Source organism: Hyperolius riggenbachi, chromosome 3 (assembly GCF_040937935.1).
Source record: "Hyperolius riggenbachi isolate aHypRig1 chromosome 3, aHypRig1.pri, whole genome shotgun sequence".
Lineage (NCBI taxonomy): Eukaryota > Metazoa > Chordata > Amphibia > Anura > Hyperoliidae > Hyperolius > Hyperolius riggenbachi.
Window position 1 is genome coordinate 359,420,634 of NC_090648.1, and position 26,892 is coordinate 359,447,525.

The following is a 26,892-nucleotide window of genomic DNA, read 5'->3' on the forward strand; positions in this document are numbered from 1 at the left end:
TGCCTGGAGCACTGTGACTCTTAAGGCTCATACACACAGGGTATGGCCGTCGCTGCAACCACGTGGCACGCGCGTTTTGCGGCGACAGGTCGCCCGTGTGTATTACGCGCGCACCCCGAACCATCGCCCATCGGAGCTGTCGCCAGGCGATTGACATGTTCAATCGCCGGCTACAGCTGTCGCCGCAACTTCGCCGGAACTGTCGCTAGTCCCGCATGAGTACGCGGGCTAGCGACAGGAGACCTACACAAGTGAATGGAGCATCCGGCCGGGGGATGCTCCATTCACAAACAGCTTCCGCCACGTCTCTGCCTTTCTGGCGAGACGTGTGGACAGCTGTCGCTGGCAGGGAGCTGTCGCTCCCTGTTCACGTGCACGCATGCAACGGGGGACAATTGTCCCCCATGTGTATGTAGCTAGAGAGGCACAGCTGGAGTCCTCCCTGCACCAGCTCCCACTGCTCAGAATGCTTCCTTCCTTCTTGCTATCTTTACTGCCATCTGCCACAAATGATAATCTGCAGAGGCGCACCGGACAGGGAGAGCATGCAGCGAAGGGGTGGGGTGGCATGCAGAGTCTAAGGCAGGCTCCAGGCATGCGTCGGTACACACAGGAGGAGAGAGCTCTGGGCAGCAGTCACGTTACATGCTACAGCTGTTATTTCCCACTAAGCAACAAGGTTCACAGACAGGAAACTGTCAGGACCCAGGTCCTGACACACTGTGGGAGGGGTTTTACCACAATGTCAGCCATACAGACCACCCTGATGATCTATTCGAGAAAAGGTAAAGATTTCTCATGGGAAAAGGGGCATCATCTACTGATTGGGATGAAGTGCAATACTGGGTTAAAGTTCATCTAAGCGTAGGATCTATACCACAAGTTAGAGAGCAGCAAATGCTGTGTAGTTTCTACCTACCGTAGTCCCAAGTCTGTTAAAAAAACAGTGATAAAATGTTAAGTATATTTTACTTTTTTTTAGTGATGATTTATATTTTGGCCCTTTGATGATGATCGGTATATGTAGAAATGCTACATAAGACAGATGAGAAGCAAATAAAAACCTCCCCACAAGCAACAGTAAATAAGATCACATAACCAGATTTTTTAAGGGGATTTTAATAATACTTCTAAACAGAGATGCCTGTTCAAACGTCACGTCAGTGGAGTACGATAGGAGAGCAATGAGAAGTCTGAACTGCATTTCTTGAAAAATTGTCTGCTGCTGGGTGGCAAAACGTTGCATCCCTCACCATAGTGACCTTTGACCATAACAAAGACTAAGGACTACTTAAAAGCAAATCAAATACCACTCATGCAATTACAGTACATGCAAGGCCGGATTTATACTTTGTGCCCCTAGGCCAAGTATGTTGTGGCTCCCCTTTCACGTGCAGCACCGCCCCTCCCATTCCATGTGCAGCCCCCTCTTCCTGTGTATCATCCATGTACAGCAGTCCCTGTTTCATGAACAGTTCATTTGGGCATCAGTTTTCCTTTTTCAGGTGTTGCTCCCCATTTTCAGCCTCCTTTTTCATATGCAAGTGCAACAACCTGTCACATGTTCAGGTGTCCCATTGGGCTGCAGCCACCCAAGGCCCGGGCCTTTGTGGCCTTTCCAGAAATCTGGTCCTGCAAACATACATACATATTATACATACATCTGCAGTGAGAAAGTCTGTAAGGAATCCAAGGATGTACATATCACAAATTGCAATGCAGGTTCTGCATGTTACTACAATAGCAGGACTGCATTTATTTTTTATTTTTTACATTTTAGCATTCCACAATCTGACTTAACTGTGGTGGGCTGCAACTATTGCCACTGAACAGCACACAATTTTTAAAAGAATTCAGTGTGTGGAGTCAATCAGGTTCCCAACTGTTCTCCAACCTTCCCAGATCAGTTCCTTAGTCTGTATGCTACCCACAGGTCCAAAGTGACTGAAAGTGCCTGTATGATAGGATTGCCAAGTTATAATGGTGTACAACCAAGACATGTAGAATGGATTACAACTTTTTCCAGTATGGAAACACATCAAATTGAATAGATAACCTTCAAATCTACTGTACCAAGATAATAGGAATCACATTGGCTATTATCAAAAGATACTCACAGGAAAGGAAAACGAAAAACCTAAAACAAGTTATCTGAGCAGTGTCAACAGTGCTGCGAATGCGAAGTGGAAAACTCAACCTTATCAACACTATCCAGTTGGCACAGTACCAACCCAGATGCCCTTTGTGCCTTTGAGCTATATAAAAATGGTGAGTGTGCCTTACATTTTTGTCACTAACTTTTCAGCGAAGGTCGGAGTGTGAGACTGTTGCACCACCAAAATGAAGCTCGCCATTGTGTTTTTACTTGCAGCTCTCACCAGCTCTTTTGGTAAGAGATACATTCTTTGAAAATGTATTACATTGTTATGCATTTATATAGCACTGCCATTATTTTCAGTACATTGACCAGTTCACATCGCTGTCCCTCAGTGGGTGTAACAGTCTAATGTCCCAACTTCCTACCACAGTCTCGGACCAGTTATGGGGAGAAGCCATTGAACCTGTCATTATGTTTTTGGGGTGTGCAAATAAATGTAATTCCGAGGAAGAAGTGCACATAAGCTTAAGGAGAATCTTCTGTTAAAAGAAAATCCCCTTGAGGGTACTTACCATGGGAGGGGAAAGCCTCTGGATACTAAAGAGATTACCCTCTTCCTCCTCAGAAGAGGGAATTCAGCAATGGGACCCCTTGAGGATCGCCTTGTCGGCAACTTGTCAGGATGTGCACATGCGCAATAGTGGCTCTCCGCTCAAGCTCCTGCAGAAATAGCACAGCCCGATCGGGTGTGCTCTACTGCGCAGGCGCATGTTGTTCTATAGCAAGTTGTGTGCGCCTGCACAGTAGTGTGGACCTGACCTGATCAGACTCAGCTATTTCCACCAGAGATTGGGTGGAGAGCCGCTAGTGTGCATGTGTGTTGTAGCATTTGTAAATATTATTGCCGCTCTGTGTCCGGAGGAGCCAGCGCTGGATGTAGAGGGCTGAGCAGGACAGTGGAAGCCTCTTTACGATCCAGAGGATTCCCCCTTCCAAGGTAAGTAATCCCTCCCCCGGGGCTTTTTTTTTTGTAATAGATTCTCTTTCAGAAATACATACAAACTCTATAAAGAATGTGTCCAGGACAAATCTGGACTATCGCCACAAGGTTAACCACTTAACGACCGCCTAACACAGATAGGCGTCGGCAGGTCGAAGTGGTGTCGAGCAGCCGTTCCATGTCAGTTCACGGAGGGTGTCTCCGTGAACAGCCTGCGAGCCTCCAATCGCAGCTCGCAGGCTAATTGTAAACACGCGGGGAAGAAATCCCGTGTGTACATCATACGCCGTAATGGAGATCGGCGATCCCCGGCCTCTGATTGGCCGGGGATCGCCGCCGTCTGATAGGCTAAAGCCTATTACAGGCGGACACAGGACGGATCGCTGTCCTGTGCCGGCCATAGCCAGAGGGAGAGGGAAGGAAGGAGAGGGAGGGAGGAATATCACTGCGGAGGGGGGCTTTGAGGAGCCCCCCCCGCCGTCACAGAGCGGCGGTGATCAGACCCCCCCCCAGAAGGACATCCCCCTAGTGGGGAAAAAAGGGGGGGGGGTCTGATCACCTGCCACAATCATGATCTGTGCTGTGGGCTGGAGAGCCCACGCAGCACAGATCAGCCAATACAGGGCTGGTCCTTAAGTGGTTAAGGGCAATAGTCACTGTCAGCCATAACTCTAAAATTGACAGGACGAGGTAGTTCAATGAATGCTGCCACTAGATAGATCAATTATTTTACTTGGCTATGATATATACTGTATTAATATATTAGTCATAGGCAAAAATAACGTACGCAGTGCAAATATATGTACCGTGAATATTTTAACTGTATATATATTGGACTTACTGCATACATTTTAGCCATGAAAGTGACCTTCAGGCAGATGATTTCCTTCCCCATACACTAGCGTTGTACAGTTAACAGAAGCAGGTAATTTGGGCACTGTCAGTGCTTTGGTAAAATGGGCCCTGCGTAGACCATAATGTTATTTGCGGCTATAGCAGTGCCAAATACATTTTATTTTTAGGCAGCACAAGGTGGGGAGGATTTTTGTGAAGAAGGCGGCAATGATATTGGCAGATATTGCAGCAGGGAAAGGGAGAGGTCAGTTCAGGATTGATAGAGGGAGGATTTAAAGTGGATCCAAGATAAACACTTTTACTCATTGCATAATTGTGCCCTTACATATAGTTTAAAGGGCTTTCCTCAAGCCAAATACTTTTTTTGGATTAAACACTCTGGATTAAACACGGCTGGGGCAGATGATAAAGACTTCTTGGGTAAGAATATAGCATGTGTACAGGAGCCCTCCAGTACCGCCTTAAGATCCAGCATGCCAGATATTTAGAGACACCTGATGTTAGAGACACCTGATGCCTGGATGACCGCTGAGCATTATTCTCTCAGTGTCAGAAGTCCCTGCATCACGCACGCCACATCATCCCTTAACCCCCCTCCATAGTAACTTACTGTATCTGTACAGACCTCATCACCTGTGGGATGAGGTCCTTATTCCAGTGGGAAAAGTAATTTAATGTGTACATAGCATAAGGTTAGATCATTAACTCCTGCAATGGTGGGCATGTAACAGACCACTACTGCTACTGCTGAGGGGTATGATGCCCAGGAGAGATAGAGATAAAGCATGGAAAGTATGCAGAATTAACATTTTAAGTTAAAAAACGGTGCGTGAAAACTTGTCAAACAGGTATTTCCATCTTGTTGTCAAACACTTATTTCCAAAAAATAAAGTTGAAATACAACAGCATATGTGTGAGAACATTATATTGGGAGCATTAAACACTTGCTGACTTTAACTACCTGCCGACTGCCTAACGCCGATCAGCATGGCCATGGTGGCAGCCCCAGGACCGACTAACTCCGATTTTGCAGGAGATCGTGTGCGGGCTGTGCGCGCATCTCCTGCTCGAGGGGCAGAGCTCCGCCCCACCTTCCGTCGGAGCGGCGATTGCCACTCGGGAGACTGTAAAGATGGCTAAACGGCTATTTACATGTAAAGGGCTGTGATCAGCAGCAGCGCTGTGCTTTGGTCAGCCGTGTGACACAGCTGTCCCCTTGGAGGACAAGAGAGCGATCGGCTCTCATAGGCAGAAGCCTATGACAGCCGATTGCCGTGATTAGCCAGCTGGGGGGGAAGGAGGGATTTGAAAATATAAATAAATAGTAAAAAATGACAAAATAAAGATATGAATATTCATTTAAAAAAAAATAAACAACTTGGGGGCGATCAGACCCCACCAACAGAGAGGTGTGTTGGTGGGGGGAAAAGGGAGGGAATCACTCGTGTGCTGTGTTGTGCGGCCCTGCAGCTTGGCCTTAAAGCTGCAGTGGCCATTTTAGTAAAAATGTGCCTGGTCTTTAGGGGGGTTTACCACTGTGGTCCTCAACTGGTTAAGCATGTGAAGATGAATTTCCAGTCAACTGTAATATTGCACCTTTTATTGTCTTGAACAGATGCTGCATCAGTCTCACAATATAACTGCCTTGAACTGCTTTTTAAGGTACTGTTATTTACTGTTATGAATGTTTAGTAGCATGTTTAATGGTAGTTATACACTGACTGCACAATGTTTACAATTGATTAGACATGACATTTGATAAAAACATTATTCCTAATGAAAATCTAGTAAACAAATTTGGATGGAATGTGAGTGGGACATGGGCGGGAGTGCTGAATGATTGATAGCTTCATTAGCACTATAGCACTAGCAGCAGTAGTGGTGTAATGGATACTAGATCAGATTTCTGCGAATGTCAAGATATGCAAGGTGGTTAACGAACAAAATTAGTAGATATTGATAGGTAGATAATTGATTACTTAACTAAACTAATATTGCATGGCAGGATTTAGATATACGAATATAGCAATACTGGTGGGCAAGAGGATAGGTTGTTTTACATTTTGAGTGCTTTCACACTATGCACATTGCTGCACAATGCAATGCTGCATGTGAATGCACTGCCCATACAATTGTATGGGCAAGTTAACATCTCTGCGTTGTAATGGATGACATTATGCAAACATGCTTTCTACATTGTGTTTTTGAATAACATGTATGAAAACAAACATTACTTCTGATTGTTCATGCTATGCAAGATAATATGCATGCTATATCATGCAAAGTGAGTGCATAGTTTAAACTTAGCCTTAGACTAGTAGCATCACAAGTAAGTAGCATGTTTATCATTTGCGAACAATTTCTTTAAAAGTTTGAATATAATCCATATTGGGATGTTTTAAAAATTAAAGCATATTTTTCAAATATTTATTTACAGCAAGATGCTCCTGCACTTCTTCAAAGCGTGGCAACCCTGCTCTGCGACTACAAAGTAGCCAAGGTATAACAAAAATGATGAGGAGGCGGAGTATGAGGATGATGATGACCATAGTTATCACTGCACAGAAATGTAATTAAAGGCCAGTTCCAGATGGATGGCTAGTGGCATCAGTCCTCTACGTTAAACGTTAAATACACCACATCCCACAATGAGATGAATAGGAGGATTGCAATTAGACATAATACTAGTAGTGATAATAATAGTAATCTAATATTAATAATAATAATAATAATAATAGGAAGAAGAACGCTGATTGCTATTCTCCCTCAGCTAGCTATAGAGGATACCTACTGTATACAGACAGCAGACTGCCACCTGATCTGATCATAAACAATTAGTCCCAGTGCTAGAAATCTTAAGGCTACAAGTTTAACCAGATCGTCATCTTTATGCTTCTGAAAAGAGGTAGTGAAGTCATCAACTTCAAGTGTACAATAAAGTGGCTGATGTGAAAAGCAAATCATATTTATTTGTTGCAAAAGCAAACCATAATATACAGTGTCCAAGTATTAAGACTAGCATATCTGGCTTTCTAGGCACAACAGAATGCAGCCCTTTTTGAAGCATTTCTTCTGAAAGTGAACGCCCTCCTGGTAAGTAATGAGCTTATGTGATTTATTTTTTCTTTTAAGTATTTTTTATATGAATATTCTGTATTTCAGGGTATATTGGGAGACATTGTCTCTTATTTACATAAATGCATGAAAACAATTCTTTCTTCTCCTGGGGGTGGCTCTGGCACTTTGAGTCTGGCAGGAGAAAAGTGCAATATAAATGCTCTGTGTCTTGTCCTGGGGGCTAAAACTGCAGTTGCCAAATACTTTTATTTCTGCTTTCAAATAGCAGGTACATTGTAGAATTATACAGTGTAGAGTTTACAATGTACCTCAGGTAAGTGTACCCGAGGCAAACCTAGGGAAAGCAATTAGATACTTACCTATGCTTATAGTTACCTATGAACGCAATTGGACTTCTCTATGCATGAGTGCAGCCATACTGTGCATGCATGAGTAGGGCCATGAAGTAAGCTAGAGCTGTTCATGCACAAACGGCTCCACTAATGCTACTGCAGAGAAGGGTGGATGCAATCTTGAGGAGGGTCCCAGGCAGTAGTTAAGTACCTAATTTTTTGCCTGTGATGGCCCTCAATTAAAAAAAATAATTCAGCTAATTTAGCTACATTTCTTTCTTTTTGCTTCTAAGTACTGCTATACCTTTCCTATCTGCAGGTGGGGACCTTGCATGAAAGCATAGTATGGGTGGGAACTATTTCCCCCTCCCCCCGTGTCCTTAGAGAAGGGATGTGGTCAGGGAACAGTGCTGCTAACTTCCCCTCCACAATTTGTTATGGATGCTCATTGGATATCAACCTTCAAAATGTCACACATTCATACATTATTTTACAAAACATACTTTGGCCTTCCCTACATTTTTGTTCCATTATACACTATATCAAGTTGAATTATACAATTTTACTAATTTCAATATTTTCTTTTTTCAGGAAAAAGTTGGATGCACCATTGATAACATTCTTGGCACACACGTGGTAATGATTTCTTCCAATATAATTATTGGAGCTAAGATTTTGTAAACCGCTCCCCTGGACCTATCATAACAGTGACCAGTGCTGAGATAGGACAATCTGTCAGATTACTGTAGTAATGAGAGCCAGCTCTCCACTTATATTAACTGACGTACTGCAGCAATACACCCCAAAATTCCAGAGTCTGTTATTGTATGTTCAGCTGTAGGGATGAGCAAGTGAGAATATCAAGTTAGGTCTTACAGTGAATTGGGCCAATTTTACTTAAACTTTCCAGCAAAATAGACCCCCAATTCGTGAAAACATGGCAGAGGACCGCTATAGCACTAATGCTACAGTGTGCATCCCGGGCAAGGGTAAGTCGGGGTTCCGATGATCACCAGACCCCAAATTACACCTCCCTTCAAGTTCCTAGGACTCGGAGGGGATATCGTTTTTATTGCCACCAGAATTTAGAGTGGCAGCTTGTGAGCCATCATTCGACTTGCCCTGTGCACAGCTCCCCGGCAAGGTTACAATACATATTCAACGGAGGTTGGTACAGTGCAAACATTTCGGTGAGAAGTGCATTTGCTCCCAGGGTGCACAGCAATCCCCAGCATTGAATCAGAAAAGATCCCACCACAGCAATAAATAAAAGGGGATGAAGAGAGGTTTTTTTTTTCACTCAATTTTGTGATTTCAATGTGAAAGAAGCTAGACAGTGGCCCATATGCAATTCACTTTTTCGCCTTAGTTTTCTCCTAGGTGATATTTTCAAAACTTGTCATAAAATGCCTTTAAACAACCAGTAAGCAAGAAAATACTCAAAACGTTTCTGATGGTGAAAAAATACTTTGGGGTATTTAAATTGCAAAATGCTTAAAAGTTATTTTACAGAGAATATAAAATCATCTCCTAGGATTATCTCCTAGGAGAGAAAAATTGAATTGGATATGGGCCAGAGAGTTGGGGAGAAACTATTGTACTGCAGGAACAGAACGCGTGTTAGCTAGCTGTATTGTACCTACTTAGAACTGTGATTAGTAGGATTTACTGTGTGTTGATTTAGCTAGGTAGAGTGTAGTGTTGGTACTACTTACCACACTCGTTAGTGTGCTGTGGGGAAAGATCGCTAGGAATTTGTGTACATAAAAGAAAGAAAAGGTTTCATGGTGTTTTATCGGTCCCATTTACTTTTTAGACCATCACCCTTCAAGATGCAGAACAAATTGGAGATCAAGTGGCAAATATCTTGTTCGGATTTGTGGTAAGCAATTAAAAGACTAACTTCAGTGTACTTTTGTACAGTCTAAGCTACCTCGATCAATCAAAAGTCAAGCATACATTTAAAATACACATGCATTGCCCACAAAAGCCACATAACCATTGAGGTATCTTGGTGTAAAAATACAACCTTGGATGTTTTCTACTTGAAGCTTCTAGTAGCACAACCTACGTATGCAAGTAAAAAAGATACTCAGTATTTCTTCAAACACCTATACCTGCCTAAAGTTTACTTTTCAAAAGAATGATAAAGTAATGAGTGTGGGTTGAGCAGAAGCTTTAAAGAAACCTTGAAGTGAAAACAATGTGAAAAAAAATTGCTTACTTTCTATTGCAAAAGGTTACCCATTTGGTTGATGTACTTCTACTTTAGAAATTCATATAACCATAATAGGAAATCTCAATACAAAAGTGATATACTGGAAGTCAATACGGAAATCATAGCAAAATTCACAGAATGGCAATAGGAAGTCTTAATACCAAAATCAAATAGTGGAAGTCCAGAGGGCGCCCAAATCTCCCTGTAATACCGCTAACTGCGGGTTTGTGATGGTGGGGTTAAGGGTTATGTACATTCATTTCCTTTTACACAATGGCTATCATTCATAAAGCGTTCCCACATGCGGAAATGCTAAAAACAGCCGACTTTACCGAGCACTGAGCAAAATGTGTATTCATAAAGGCAGTTTCCGCATGTGAAGCTGACTTTCCCAAGCAGAGTGATAAATTACCGCATTGTGCGGTGATTCTATGCGGCAATGTAACAAAAAGTAAATTCATAAAAATTAACGCAAGCGGTATGCGGACAGGGAATACCGCTCCCTCTGAGGTAGCGATAAGCATGCGGAGTACATGTAAGTGAATGGGACAGACCTTCCTGCTGAACATCTGCCACTAATACATTTAGCCACCGATCCTTAACAAGCATGAAGATTATGTGCTCTGACTGAAGTCTGACTTGGTTAGCTGCATTCTTGTTTCAGTTGTGTGACTCAGATCAGCAGGACTATTCAATTAGCATTGTGTCAAAGGAAATAAATATGTCAGCCCCCATTTGCCTCACTCTTCAGGTTCCCATTAATATACAAACAAGTTGCATTCTTAATATGGATCACCACTTTGGTTTCCTAAAAATCACTCCTTTAAGAATACCATATTTATAAAGGGCTATGTGTTTGATGATCAGCTATCATAGTTTCGACTAAAGTGGTGGGCTGAAGATCCATTCACTTAAATGGAGCCTTGGACCTAAGTAGTGAATTGTGTTTCATCATAAACCATTGGTCCACATAAAATTCACCTGCAGCCTTGGATCCCTACTTTTAAAGTGGCAACTTATGTCAAAAGTGGTGAATGGCTATTCTGCTATCTGGCCAAATGGAGCTGGCAGCACGATAGGAAAAGTCTTTATTACTGTATCTAAACCTAGAAATTATGTTGGTCACCTCTTCATAAATATGACAATCCAAGAAAGAAATAAAGTCAGAAAGTGGAAATAAGTGGGGGCAATTAGAGCTTGGAGAGTCAGAGATTGCCACTTCCATAAATCATGTGATCTGTAGAAAAAAATGCCATTGGTCATGTGGAAACAATAAATATATTTGATAAAGAATTAACTGTTTACCACATTTATGTAATTTACCCTCAGAGGCATATTCATGATCTCAATGCTTTGTCTCTTAAGGGATTGATTAATACATTTGCTTTATTGCTATAGTACCGCATGTTAAATTGCATGTTATTTATTCTATTCTTTACATTAAAAAATGGAAATAATTTTTTTGTTGTTTCTTGTACATTATAGGACAGTGTTATTGCAAAAGTGATGAAGATTCTGGTATGTTCAATTCCTTAAAAAAAAACAAAAAAAACATGTATTGTAACTTTTTCACAACTTCTTAACCCGCCACAAACTTACAAAATGCATGAAATATTTAGTTTACAGAGAGGGTAAAAAACAAGTACTTATGAATTTCAGGGGCGTAGTCATGGGCTCCAGGGGCAAATCCAGGATTTTCAAGGGGGGGATTCCTGAAAGCGGCATGTGGGCATGGCCAAAACATGATGTGCGTGGAGCCAAATACTAGCAGTTTCTAGGCTAAATTGCACCCAGGGCGAGGGTGTAAAATGTGCCCCAATGTGGAGACAGGTATAGGTGCCCACAGTATAGGTAGCCAGCCGAGTATAGGTAGCCCATATAGTTGCCCCCAGTATAGGTTAGATAGGTATATGGCTCCAGTATAGATTAGATAGGTATTTGCCCCCCAGTTTAGGTTAGATAGGTATATGCCCCAGTATAGATTAGATAGGAATATGCCTCCAGTATAGGTTAGATAGGTATATGCCCCCCAGTTTAGGTTAGATAGGTATATGCCCCAGTATAGATTAGATAGGAATATGCCTCCAGTATAGGTTAGATAGGTATATGCCCCCCAGTTTAGGTTAGATAGGTATATGCCCCAGTATAGATTAGATAGGAATATGCCTCCAGTATAGGTTAGATAGGTATATGGCTCCAGTATAGGTTAGATAGGTATATGCCCCAGTATAGATTAGATAGGTATATGCCCCCCAGTATAGATTAGATAGGTATATGCCCCCCAGTATAGATTAGATAGGTATATGCCCCTCAGTATAGCTTAGATAGGTATATGCCCCACTATAGGTTAGATAGGTATATTCCCCAGTATAGGTTAGATAGGTCTATGCCCCGGTATAGGTTAGATAGGTAGGCGGGGGGAGGGGAGTGGGGAGAGAGGAGTTTCCACTTACCTGCCTTCATCCTGCACGCAGCTTCTATCTTCTGCTTGTCCCGGCGCGCGTCGCATCGGTAAGAGCTCCCCCTGTGATGACATGCGGTACGTCATCACAGGGGGCGCTGTTACCATAGCGACAGACGCCGGGACAGGAAGTACATGGAAGCCGCGCAGGATCCAGGCACCGTAAGTGTCTTTTCTCCCCGCAGCTCTGCCTTACGCCCGCCACCAGCAGCAACCGACCCGAGGCCCCCCGCAGCGCCGCACACATATCCTTCTGGTCCCGGGGGGGGGGTGTTCCAGACACCTGGAATACCCCCTTCGGTGCGCCAGTGGGCTCATTAACTACTTTAGGACCTTGCTACTTGAAATATATGCCCTGTTTTGATGGCTATCTGGTTGCCAGGGCATAGATTTCAACTCACCACTGCTGTGCGCATCCACCGTTTTCGTCACTCTCCTGCCGATCTCGCCACTGAATCCCCGCCGTCTCCCGCCGCAGCTCACTCGCTCTATGACGGCAGAGCCCTGTGAGCGGGTCAGGAGCCAATTTCATTGGCTTCTAGCCCTGTCTTTCAATGTAAGCAATTCTCATTGGCTTACATTGAAAGACAGGGTCAGTAGCCATTGAAAGCGGCTCCTGACCGGCTCACAGGAACTCTGCCGTCAGAGAGACAGCAGAGTGGGTGGCCCAGGTTCCCGACGTGCGTCAGTGATGGCAGTTGCGGCATGTGTGGCAATTGTCTTGATTCCCCCGTTTCTGTACCAGTGGTCTCACAAGGGGAGTATTCTGTGTGTGAGTAGGGAGGAGTTAGGTCATAGTAATCACTTTTCTTGGCTATATCACCACTTTTCTAGGCTATATGCAGAGCGGTTTTACAGTCCAACAAATTTTGTGTATAACAGCATCCTTCTTATAAATTAAAACTAGCATTTCAGCTACACTAGGAGCCTTTTGTAGCCAATTTTGGCATCTCGGCTACACCAGGTGCCCTTTGTAGCTGAATCTGGCTTTTTGTCTATATCAGGCGCCCTTTTCAAATGTACACACTACAAACCTATGCTCACATCCTATGTCCAGTCAAATATACTGTATATATTTATATTTATACTGCTATGTGTTTACATTCAGGACAGAGCACAGGATCAGCAAGCTTAGGAACAAAACAGGACAAAGGAGTGGTGCATAGCACTGGTGTTGCCCAGTAACCTTGACATGATTTGTGATGCTTTACCAAGGTGTATAAATTCTACTTTAACACAACACAGTTTACTTTTTTTTTCTCCTTAGCAGTGATTTAATAAAAAATACACATTTGTGCCAATCTCTGTTGTACAATCAGTTAATTGTACAATCAGGTACCAGGCTAGGTGAGGGTGACACAGGTGAAGGCAGGTGGGGAGAGACAGCGGGAGCTAGCAGCTATGCGTCCTCACAGGATGCATTCTATGCAATACTAACCGGTTCATGAATTATCCGGTTCTTTTTAAATGAATTTAATGAATCAGCTCTGAACCGATTCATTCGATTCAATTCATTTAAAAACAATTCCTCTTGTAGTCACTGCCCCCCTCTACATACCCCGCATATTTGGGGTTTCTACTATGTAAGGGGACTTTGCTATTAACCGCTAAAGTCTGCAGGCGTTTAAAATTTCCCACGGTCAGAAGGATAATTTTAAAATCAATTTTCTCAAAAACTATAAGGTCTTTTTGAAAAAAAGAAAATGTTTCCTCTTGTAGTCACTGACCCCCTCCTGGTGTTAGACACCTTGAAACATCTTTTCCATCACTTTTGTGGCCAGAAGCAGTGTTTGTATTTTTTTAAGTTTGCCTGCCCATTGAAGTCTATTGCGGTTCGCATGGTTTACGCGAACACGAACTTTTGTGGAAGTTCGTGTTTGAGGTTCGCAAACCCAAAATCGGAGGTTCGAGCCATCTCTAGTGACAAGGTGCTTTAAAGCAAAAGTAAACTTTAAGCGGGGGGGGGGGGGGGGGTAGATACTTGCTTCAGCAGGGGGAAGGATCTGGATGAGCCAGAGGTCTCTCCAATCCTCCTGCACCCCACTGTTGCTCGCCAGGACACTCATCTTCGCAACCGCACTCTTGTCTGAGTAGAAGAAATGGCCGCACTGCACAGGCACAAGTGGGTTGCCTGCCTGCGTGGTAGCATGAAGCCGTTAATGCACAGAAGAAAAAGCCATGCAAAAGTGGGTGTGCGCTATTGCCAATATGGTGGCTGTGCAGCCTGGCTCTAACACAGACCGGAGCACTAACTTATTCAACAAGCCTTTCTGGAATAGGTTCAGAGGGTCTCAAGTGCTGGATCAGTGGGGTCAGTAAGATGGGGAAGTCTCTACACTACGCAGACGCTTCCCTTTGCTGAGATCAACTCTTTTGTGCTACATGCAATTGAAATATGATTCATTTCCACATGCCTTAAAATGTGTTTTTTCCAACATGTTTTTCTAAAAATGTATATTTCTCGTGTAACAAAGGAACTTGGAATTCACTTATTACCATATCTTTTCTTTGTATAGGATGATATCCCTTTCTTGGGTGATATACTGGTAAGTTTAAATTATATGCATACCTAATCATGCTTAAAGAGGAACGATCAAGAAACTGTCCTTCTGTAAACCCCACACACCTATAGAGCTTTTCGCCAGAAAAAAATAGAAAGCTTCTCTGATCACAGCCTGTGTGGAAAAAAATGCTTTGTTTATAAACGTTTGCAAAAGCTTGTGTCATTGTCGAAGCTAGAGCTGTACTATGTAGATAGGTTCCACTTCTCTGTCACTATTCACAGAGGAATGATTTACGGTTTGTTCATGCACTGCTTACACACATCATATGCTTTTTCACACATCATATGAGAACTGGTGAGAAATTTTTCAGCTACAGAGAAAGGATCTGAAGAGAAGGTGACTTGATTTATTCCTGATTTTGCATTCTGATAAGATACCAGTCACAGGATTACTGCTAGTGAGGACTGTTTCTGTATGCTGGATTTGCTAGATACAGTCCTACATAGTAATGCCCACAGTGAAAACGGTTTTCTGTAAGTTTCATATTTTCTTCACATAAAAAATGAAAATATGGAAAAAAAAAAAAACTTTTTATTGCTATTTGCTAGTAATTACTGGAAATATATGTGGCATTTAGAATTTTAGTTAACTTTGATAGTTGTCTTTTAAGTACATCACCAAAGAAACAGGTTTTAAAGATGAAGAAATTAAAGAAAGAAAAAAGTCCAAAAATATCTTACTGAATTCATGGTAGACTGATTTTACTGAATGTTACATAGACAACAAAATGAAATGATTTTGAACTTTGTAATATATTCATGACTGTTACCGGTCTTACTTGCAGAACGATAAGCCTCTGTCCACTGACATTAGAGATGCTTCCTGTGAAATCATGGTAAGGATATTTATCACACAGATTACCTGAATCTCACGCCAGTAAATGTTGGTCTTTTTTAATATTCTCAGAAACAATTAAATTACTATAGAGTACAATCAATTGCACACTATAGCCTGCTATGCTAAAGTCCCCAGACTATGGGACTGTTTTAGAGATTAGGCTGTGAACCCTTCTGAAGGACAGTTAGTGACACGACTACATATGCTATAAAGTGTTTCAGCGCAATATAATAAAATAATAATAATAAATGTACCCCATTATCAATGACTACACCAGCCAAGCCCCACCAATTGTGGGTAACATGATCTCAAGTGATGCACGTATTTTTGTAAGAAATTGTGCATAAATGCTTAACAAATAATGTTTGTTGCTCTTACTTAACTATAACTCAACTAAAAACAAACAAAAAAAAACACCTTACTATAATGGATTGACTATGACCAAAAGAAGTACCCCGTGAGCTTTCCTGAAGGACCCCCAGAGGTACACGTACCTTGTGTTGAGAACCTAGGAGCTAGACTACGTCTCACACAAGCTGAGAACCTAGCTTCCATAATGCTGAGTGCATTTCTACTACAACCCTTCAGGTTACATCCCAGGATACTCTTAAAGGGGAACGTTAGCCTAAAACATACTGTCATTAAGTTACATTAGTTATATTAACTAAAATAGATAGGTAATATAATCTATTACCCACCCTGTTTTAAAAGGACAAGCAAATGTTTGTGATTTCATGGGGACAGCCATCTATAACATTGGGCCAGCCATCTTTTTGGTTGAAAGGAGGTGACAGGGAGCATGAGACAGTTCCAACTGTCCTGTGTCCTGGTCCCAGCGGCGCGCACTAGGCTTCAAATCTCAAATTCAAAATTAAAAAAAAATTTGCACCAAAACAGCAGATCGAAAACATCATCATCAGAAATCCCATCATGCTTTGCACAGCATCAGGGAAAAATACCCTGGCAATTTTCTTCTGTGCAGCTAAAAATGAGGCTTGGGTAAGAAAAACATTCGGATGCTGTGAAACTGTTAACTACTTCCCGACCGCCGTATAGACAAATGGCGGCCGGGAAGCAGACGCCGCAAGGACCGCCGTATTGACAAAATGCGGCGGTCCTTGTTTGGGCATGGGCGGAGCGATCGCGTCATCCGTGACGCGATCCTCCGCGTCCGCCTGTCGCCGCTCACTCGCCGCAACATCCCGCCGGCCATACGGAAGCGCCGGCGGGATGTTAACCCGACGATCGCCGCATACAAAGTGTATAATACACTTTGTAATGTTTACAAAGTGTATTATACAGGCTGCCTCCTGCCCTGGTGGTCCCAGTGTCCGAGGGACCACCAGGGCAGGCTGCAGCCACCCTAGTCTGCACCAAGCACACTGATTTTCTCCCCCCCCCCCCGCCCCAGATCGCCCACAGCACCCATCAGACCCCCCCCTGCCCACCCCCCAGACCCCTGTTTGCACCCAATCACCCCCCTAATCACCCATCAATCACTCCCTGTCACTATCTGTCAACGCTATTTTTTTTAATACCCCCCCCCTGCCCCCTGCTCCCTCCTGATCACCCCCCATCCCCCCAGATTCTCCCCAGACCCCCCCCCCAGACCACCCCCCCAATGTACTGTATGCATCTATCCCCCCTGATCACCTGTCAATCACCTGTCAATCACCTGTCAATCACCCGTCAATCACCCGTCAATCACCCATCAATCACCCCCTGTCACTGCCACCCATCAATCAGCCCCTAACCTGCCCCTTGCGGGCAATCTGATCACCCCCCCACACCAATAGATCGCCCGCAGATCCGACATCAGATCACCTCCCAAATCCATTGTTTACATCTATTCTCTCCTCTAAACACACACTAATTACCCATCAATCACCCATCAATCACCCCCTATCACCACCTGTCACTTTTACCTATCAGATCAGACCCTAATCTGCCCCTTGCGGGCACCCAATCACCCGCCCACACGCTCAGATTGCCCTCAGACCCCCCCTTATCAATTCACCAGTGCATTCATTACATCTGTTCTTCCCTGTAATAACCCACTGATCACCTGTCAATCACCTGCCAATCACCTATCACCCATCAATCACCCCCTGTCACCCCCTGTCACTGCCACCCATCAATCAGCCCCTAACCTGCCCCTTGCGGGCAATCTGATCACCCACCCACACCATTAGATCGCCCGCAAACCCGCCGTCAGATTACCTCCCAAATGTATTGTTTACATCTGTTATCTTCTCTAAACACCCACTAATTACCCATCAATCACCCCCTATCACTGTTACCTATCAGATCAGACCCTAATCTGCCCCTTGCGGGCACCCAATCACCCGCCTACACGCTCAGATTACCCTCAGACCCCCCCTTATCAATTCGCCAGGGCATTATTTACATCTATCTTTCCCTGTAATAACCCACTGATCACCTGTCAATCACCTGCCAATCACCTATCACCCATCAATCACCCCCTGTCACCCCCTGTCACTGCCACCCAACAATCAGCCCCTAACCTGCCCCTTGCGGGCAATCTGATTACCCACCCACACCAATAGATCGCCCGCAGATGCGACATCAGATCACCACCCAAGCGCAGCGTTTACTCTCCTCTAAACACCCACTAATTACCCATCAATCACCCATAAATCACCCCCTATCACCACCTGTCACTGTTACCCATCAGATCAGACCCTAATCTGCCCCTTGCGGGCACCCAATCACCCGCCTACTCGCTCAGATTACCCTCAGACCCCCCCTTATCAATTCGCCAGTGCAATATTTACATCTGTTCTCCCCTGTAATAACCCACTGATTACCTGTCAATCACCTATCAATCACCCATCAATCACCCCCTGTCACTGCCACCCATCAATCACCCCCTGTCACTGCCACCCATCAATCACCCGCTGTCACTGCCACCCATCAATCAGCCCCTAACCTGCCCCTTGCGGGCAATCTGATCACCCACCCACACCAATAGATCGCTCGCAGATCCGACGTCCGATCACCTCCCAAGTGCAGTGTTTACATCTGTTCTCTACCCTAAACACCCACTAATTACCCATCAATCACCCCCTGTCACTGCTACCTATCAGATTAGACCCCTATCTGCCCCTAGGGCACTCAATCACCCGCCCACACCCTCAGAATGCCCTCAGACCCCAGCCCTGATCACCTCGCCAGTGCATTGCTTGCATCTATTCCCCCCTCTAATCACACCTTGAGACACCCATCAATCACCTCCTGTCACCCCCTAGCACACCTACCCATCAGATCAGGCCCTAATTTGCCCCGTGTGGGCTCCTGATCACTCGGCCAAACCCTCAGATCCCCCTCAGACCCCCTTCCGATCACCTCCCCAGTGCATTGATTGCATCTATTTTCCCCTCTAACCACCCCCTGAGACACCCATCAATCACCTCCTGTCACCCCCCTAGCACTCCTATCCATCAGATCAGGCCCAATACAACCTGTCATCTAAAAGGCCACCCTGCTTATGACCGGTTCCACAAAATTCGCCCCCTCATAGACCACCTGTCATCAAAATTTGCAGATGCTTATACCCCTGAACAGTCATTTTGAGACATTTGGTTTCCAGACTACTCACGGTTTTGGGCCCGTAAAATGCCAGGGCGGTATAGGAACCCCACAAGTGTCCCCATTTTAGAAAAAAAGACACCCCAAGGTATTCTGTTAGGTGTATGACGAGTTCATAGAAGATTTTATTTTTTGTCAAAAGTTAGCGGAAATTGATTTTTATTGGTTTTTTTTCCACAAAGTGTCACTTTCCGCTAACTTTTGACAAAAAATAAAATCTTCTATGAACTCACCATACTCCTAACAGAATACCTTGGGGTGTCTTCTTTCTAAAATGGGGTCACTTGTGGGGTTCCTATACTGCCCTGGCATTTTAGGGGCCCTAAACCGCGAGGAGTAGTCTAGAAAACAAATGCCTCAAAAAGACCTGTGAATAGGACGTTGGGCCCCTTAGCGCACCTAGGCTGCAAAAAAGTGTCACACATGTGGTACCGCCGTACTCAGGAAAAGTAGTATAATGTGTTTTGGGGTGTATTTTTACACATACCCATGCTGGGTGGGAGAAATTTCTATGTAAATGGACAATTGTGTGTAAAAAAATCAAACAATTGTCATTTACAGAGATATTTCTCCCACTTAGCATGGGTATGTGTAAAAATACACCCCAAAACGCATTATACTACTTCTCCTGAGTACGGCGGTACCACATGTGTGGCACTTTTTTACACCCTAAGTACGCTAAGGGGCCCAAAGTCCAATGAGTACCTTTAGGATTTCACAGGTCATTTTGCGACATTTGGTTTCAAGACTACTCCTCACGGTTTAGGGCCCCTAAAATGCCAGGGCAGTATAGGAACCCCACAAATGACCCCATTCTAGAAAGAAGACACCCCAAGGTATTCCGTACGGAGTATGGTGAGTTCATAGAAGATTTTATTTTTTGTCACAAGTTAGCGGAAAAAGACACTTTGTGAAAAAAAACTATTAAAATCAATTTCCGCTAACTTGTGACAAAAAAATAAAAACTTCTATGAACTCACCATACTCCTAACGGAATACCTTGGGGTGTCTTCTTTCTAAAATGGGGTCATTAGTGGGGTTCCTATACTGCCCTGGCATTTTAGGGGCCCTAAACCGCGAGGAGTAGTCTTGAAACAAAAATGACCTGTGAAATCCTAAAGGTACTCATTGGACTTTGGGCCCCTTAGTGCAGTTAGGGTGCAAAAAAGTGCCACACATGTGGTATCGCCGTACTCGGGAGAAGTAGTATAATGTGTTTTGGGGTGTATTTTTACACATACCCATGCTGGGTGGGAGAAATACCTCTGTAAATGACAATCTTTTGATTTTTTTACACACAATTGTCCATTTACAGAGGTATTTCTCCCACCCAGCATGGGTATGTGTAAAAATACACCCCAAAACACATTGTACTACTTCTCCCGAGTATGGCGATACCACATGTGTGGCACTTTTTTGCACCCTAACTGTGCTAAAGGGCCCAAAGTCCAATGAGTACCTTTAGGATTTTACAGGTCATTTTGAGAAATTTCGTTTCAAGACTACTCCTCACGGTTTAGGGCCCCTAAAATGCCAGGGCAGTATAGGAACCCCACAAATGACCCCATTTTAGAAAGAAGACACCCCAAGGTATTCCGTTAGTAGTATGGCGAGTTCATAGAAGATTTTATTTTTTGTCACAAGTTAGCGGAAATTGATTTTAATTGTGTTTTTTCACAAAGTGTCATTTTCCGCTAACTTTTGACAAAAAATAAAATCTTCTATGAACTCACCATACTCCTAACGGAATACCTTGGGGTGTCTTCTTTCTAAAATAGGGTCATTTGTGGGGTTCCTATACTGCCCTGGCATTTTAGGGGCCCTAAACCGTGAGGAGTAGTCTTGAAACGAAATTTCTCAAAATGACCTGTGAAATCCTAAAGGTACTCATTGGACTTTGGACCCTTTAGCGCAGTTAGGGTGCAAAAAAGTGCCACACATGTGGTATCGCCGTACTCAGGAGAAGTAGTATAATGTGTTTTGTGGTGTATTTTTACACATACCCATGCTGAGTGGGAGAAAGATCTCTGTAAATGGACAATTGTGTGTAAAAAAAATTAACAAATTGTCATTTACAGAGATATTTCTCCCACCCAGCATGGGTATGTGTAAAAATACACCCCAAAACACATTATACTACTTCTCCTGAGTACGGCAATACCACATGTGTGGCACTTTTTTGCAGCCTAACTGCGCTAAGGGGTCCAAAGTCCAATGAGCACCTTTAGGCTTTACAGGGGTGCTTACAATTTAGCACCCCCCAAAATGTCAGGACAGTAAACACACCCCACAAATGACCCATTTTGGAAAGTAGACCCTTCAAGGTATTCAGAGAGGGGCATGGTGAGTCCGTGGCAGATTTCATTTTTTTTTGTCGCAAGTTAGAAGAAATGGAAACTTTTTTTTTTTTTTTTTCTCACAAAGTGTCATTTTCCGCTTACTTGTGACAAAAAATAATATCTTCTATGAACTCACTATGCCTCTCAGTGAATACTTTGGGATGTCTTCTTTCCAAAATGGGGTCATTTGGGGGGTATTTATACTATCCTGGAATTCTAGCCCCTCATGAAACATGACAGGGGGTCAGAAAAGTCAGAGATGCTTGAAAATGGGAAAATTCACTTTTTGCACCATAGTTTGTAAACGCTATAACTTTTACCCAAACCAATAAATATACACTGAATGGGTTTTTTTTATCAAAAACATGTTTGTCCACATTTTTCGCGCTGCATGTATACAGAAATGTTACTTTATTTGAAAAATGTCAGCACAGAAAGTTAAAAAAATCATTTTTTTGCCAAAATTCATGTCTTTTTTGATGAATATAATAAAAAGTAAAAATCGCAGGAGCAATCAAATAGCATCAAAAGAAAGCTTTATTAGTGACAAGAAAAGGAGCCAAAATTCATTTAGGTGGTAGGTTGTATGAGCGAGCAATAAACCGTGAAAGCTGCAGTGGTCTGAATGGAAAAAAAGTGGCCGGTCCTTAAGGGGTAGAAAGCCCTAGGTCCTCAAGTGGTTAAAGAAACACCAAGCCTTTTCAGTTCTGCTGAGTAGATTTTTAGTCTGGAGGTTCACTTTAAGCTGGAAATGGGAGCAGCTTCCAGCTTCCAACAGCAGGAGGAAGGCCAAGTAGCGGTCATATAGCCATGCCTCCCCCTTGCTCCATAAGATGCAGTGCAAGGGATGTGAATGCCAGTATGTATCACTACCCATACTAACATCAATTAGCAAAGGCCAGGTCCCTATGTAATAATAGGCAGAGACTAGGCCCCAGTAGTGGCAAGTTGTCCCTACCCTTCTAACATAAACACTAGAGGAATAGCCATCACCGGGGGGGGGGGGGGGGGTGATTTAAGTACCAATTAAAAAAGTACCAATAAATTAGAAAGTACTGTCTAACCCCCAAGTAAACTGCTGACACAACATTTTTGGTATAGCACCAATTACTTCTGGGTAACTGTGTTTGGGTCTGGTGAGTACTTATTCAGGCATTGTTGTAACGCATATCTGTACATAACCATGGAGTGTGGTCTGCTTCTATGTACATACTGGATGCTCCATGAGAGAGAGAAGTAGGGATGCCAAACATATACATCAGTGAGATAACTGAGTGGAGTCAGGGATTTTTTTTTCCTTGTTTTGTTCATTTTACTGTTTCTTTAAATAATAATAAAGGATGCATGCCTATGTTTAGAATATTTCTAAACTAAATGGATAGCATTGTAAGGTTTCTTTATGCATTCTTATATTCAAACTGAATAATGGATTATTTACAGGTTGGAGTAATCACTGACTTGGACAAAGTTCTGGTAAGAAAAAACAATTTACTGCACACATTTAGTTTATAGATGGTTTCATTTGATTGCTGTGCTTTTGGGGGCACTTTAATAATCAGTATACATTACCAGACAGTAAAGTCAGTTGCTTTGATACGTTCATATCAGTCTGTGATTATTCACTTTAAAGTCTCTCATTAAACTTAGCTTAAAGCCAATGGGTACCGCTGTAAAAAAAAAAAAAAGTCAGATACTCACCTAAGGAGAGGGAAGGCTCAGTCCTAATGCTCCCGAAGGCTTCCAAAAGCTCCCTTCGGCATGCGGAAGTGGCAGTATTTGACCGAACTGGTCGAATACTGCCACGGGGGATCCTGCGCGGGACCGGGCACCGGGAGAGGAGAGGGAAGGCTCATTAGGACCGAGCGTTCCCTCTCCTTTGGTGAGTATCTGACTTTTTCTTTTTTCAAACGGTAAACATTCACTTTAAAGGGAAACTGAAGAGAGGGATATAAAGGCTGCCATATTTATTTCCTTTTAAAAACTTGACCTGAACCCTTGCACAGGACAGAAGGAAAACAGAGAAATGTTCCATGTATGTATTTAGAGAGTTTAGCCTGATTCAGCCCCCCTCATTTGTGTCTAATCACAAGTTGTAATTTGATCTATCCCCTGTGTGTCACATGACTGCCTATGGCAGATAAGCTCATTTGAAAGCACAGGCTTTTAACAATATGTCTGCTTCCACAAATTAGAAGTAGAAACAACGCAGATTTATTTTAGGATTTGTGTCAGCTGTAACAAATATTTTTTTTTGTTTAAAGGTCATTATGCTGTTGTGTATGTTTTAGAGCAGAGAGGCTGTTCTGAGTTTAGGTCCGCTTTAAGTAACACCAGTTGCCTGGCTGTCCTGCTGATGTATTTGGCTGCAGTAGTGTCTGAATCACACACCTGAAACAAGCATGTAGCTAATCTTGTTAGATTTTTGTCAGAAACATCTGCTCTGCATGCTTGTTCAGGGACTATGGTTAAACGTATCCGAGGCAGAGGATCAGCAGGACTGCCAGACAACTGGTTTTGTTTAAAAGCAAATGTGGCAGCTTCCATATCTCTCTCACTTCAGGTTCCCTTTAAGGACCATTTAGTATCTATGTAGGAAATAGAATATAGGAAACTAACTTTCCCATAAAGACCGTTTATAATAGAGTGGGCCATTGGTGGAGGTAAGTGGTAACCGGGATTACTTACTTTTGGGGGTCTGCTCCCTAGGCTCCCATCTGTATGGGATCCTCCATGTTCCCCAGAGAGACCTTAAGCTGCAGTAAGCTCATAGCCACCTCCTATCCACCACAATGAGTACATAATACCTCTGGGAGCATGAATCTGTGGCCCTCTCTGGGGAAGATGAAGGATCCCACATGGATTCCCCCAAGGTGTGTGTGTGTGTGTGTGTGTGTGTGTGTGTGTGTGTGTGTGTGTGTGTGTGTGTGTGTGTGTGTGTGTGTGTGTGTGTGTGTGTGTGTGTGTGTGTGTGTGTGTGTGTGTGTGTGTGTGTGTTGCAAACACCTATGTGCATCTTTTAGGGTTTGAAAAGTGCTAAATGCTATAAATGTAGTTCTAATTAAAATGTAAAATTTTCCTCAATGCCTCCATTGTTACCCAGTCCACAGCTCCAAAATTCTTGCACCAGTAATAAATGGTTACTGAATTTACTACAGTGGTGGCAGACTTGGGTTACTACTGGGCAAAGCAAGGATAGGTGACCATACACCTGTAAGCTTAGTCATCCTTTAGCTTCTCCAAATGATTGAGAATATTACCGGTATATAATCTGAACAATTTACCCAGCCATTTAATGATCAGCATTAACTATGTGCATTTCAGAAATTCGTTTCAAACATCGCAGCAAATCTTGCACAGAAGCCATAAACTCAGCTGTGGAAAGTAGAAAATCCAGCATGTTTTGTGAGTATGAATGACATTTTACATCATCAAAGCAGCTTTGGTAGAAAGTAAATGATCCTAATATTGTCATTTTTGGGAGGAGTGGAACAGACCTCTGTTGAATCTCCATTGCTATCTGCAAGCCACCAGCAAAACGTCACTGTGCTTTCCAGTTAGTTTAACTGACAAACTTTAACTGTCTATTATAGCCATTTGCAATGTTCACAATGTTTTGCTAGAGAACCTGCTAGAGAGCACTCATGAGCTAAACAGGTGTACATTTCTAGGACTGCAAATTTGCTGTGGTGGATGCAGAAATGTGTGTAGCTATTCAGATGCAGGAACTGAAGACCATTTAACCAGAAATTCATAAGCTGCTGGTCAGCTGATCAAATCTTCTCAAATGTCTTTACCACATGCACTATTTCCAGAATCATTGATGCAAATTTGGTGTATTTTTAGCTCAGTCACCACACACTCTCTAACATTGGCCCAGTGGGGCATTACCTGCAGAACCCTAGCGATCAATAAACCTCACAAATTGTAAATGTTAAACGTGAAACTAAAAATATGCTAAACTAAAAATGATTGATCACATGTAAGGTAAATTAACTCATCTACTGTATAGATGTAAAATATTTATGTAGGTTTCCCTTTTACAGTCATTCATGCAATTTGCAGCTATGATTCTATGTATCTAAAACATTGCAGCCGGTTTCACACTGCATATTGGCGGACCGGTAGCCTCACCGCACTGCCAGAAATAGGCCTTCAGGGAATACCACGTTACTATGCAGTATTCCCTGAGTGGCATCTGGCCAAGCAGGAAGTGACGCTCACTTCCTGCTGGCCAAGCGATCACGTGAACGGAAGTGTATTGCAAAAAATATGCTTCTGCTCATGGCGCGATGCCTAAAATCTATGGCGGGTATTTAGACTTACAGGTCCCCATAGACATACATGACTTCCAGCCCGACGCAAAGCGATGCAAGTACGCGCAGTAACGTTGTTTTGGAAGTGTGTCAGATTGAGGACTTCCGGCGCACTGTGACGCAGGTAATGTTATTTTGCCCCATAGGTTTACATTGGAGTGCGTTAACACCGCCCCAGTGTGAAAGGGCCCTGAAGAGGGTAAACCACAACGTTTAGTCTGTTTATATTATCTCTGCTATTACATTTCTTGTGCTTTTTCTATTCTCAATGTTGATTCATTACCTTTGTTTTTGCAGAAGCAGCCCTGAAGGATTACCCCAAAAGTATTTTATATCACTGCTGCAACACATATTTTGTCACCTTCAGTTTCAACTGTTTCTTGCAAATAAAGCCAGTTACACAGCAAAATACCGATGTCATTTTTAATTCTGATGGTTGAACTAAAAGATTATTATTGATATTAAAGGTGAAATTGAGTGCACAACTGGTTTTCACGCATTAGACAAGTCCAAGACCTGCCATTTGCAAATTGTTAAAGAAAAAACAACTTTATTGTAATGAGTAAGATATGTCATTCTGAACAAAAAAGTCTAATGAGGGTCAAAGTTCACATTTTCGACATGTAAGATTTTGCTGTCAATTGGAGAAGTGCACAGACTGGCATTCAATGCTGCTGGGGTCTCTGTAAGGGCTGGTTCACACGGGCGTCTGCTGAGCTTTTGCTTGGCATTGCGTTCAAACGCCAGCGTTTAAACACCAGCGTTTAAAAGCTAGCTTTTGAAGGCTTTTGAAAAGCGTTCAAGGCTAGCAGTTCTGGTCTCTGCTATTGTTTCCTCGCGTTTACTGCCTCTGAAAGCAGCATGTTGCTTTTGAGACTAGACGCAACGCTGGGATCTACTGCCAGGCTTTCATGAAAGCCTGCAAAAGCCAGCTCTAAACGCTCCCATTCACTTGCATGGGATAGCAGTAGATCCCAAAAAACGCTGCGTCTGAAACGCTGCGTTAAATGCCACAAAAACGCCCGTCTGAACCAGCCCTATGACTGAATCTGAATTGTGTGATGAATCCACATGCTCTCCTAGAAGCAGGGCAGTTTCTAGGCTAAATTGCACCCAGGGCAAAGGTGTAAAAATTGCACCCCCTTCCCCCCCCCCACCCCCGTGAACTCGCAAACCCTTACTCTTTAG

At 43.2% G+C, this 26,892-nt stretch overlaps 1 protein-coding gene across 2 annotated transcripts; it reads left to right on the forward strand.

The window, feature by feature from the left end:
- The first annotated feature begins 588 nt into the window (after window positions 1-588).
- LOC137561545 (uncharacterized) lies at window positions 589-26,113 on the forward strand. Of its 2 annotated transcripts, none has more exons than XM_068272860.1 (12): window positions 589-785; window positions 5,569-5,615; window positions 6,391-6,453; window positions 6,990-7,046; window positions 7,955-7,999; window positions 9,180-9,245; window positions 11,067-11,099; window positions 14,559-14,588; window positions 15,391-15,441; window positions 22,832-22,864; window positions 24,713-24,793; window positions 26,002-26,113. In XM_068272860.1, the coding sequence occupies exons 1-11, from the start codon at window positions 596-598 to the stop codon at window positions 24,755-24,757; spliced, it is 660 nt and encodes a 219-aa protein (XP_068128961.1). In that variant the 5' UTR covers window positions 589-595; the 3' UTR covers window positions 24,758-24,793; window positions 26,002-26,113. The 2 variants fall into 2 exon arrangements, with proteins under 2 accessions (XP_068128961.1, XP_068128962.1); XM_068272861.1 differs by lacking the exon at window positions 589-785 and adding an exon at window positions 2,304-2,389.
- The last annotated feature ends 779 nt before the right edge of the window (window positions 26,114-26,892 follow it).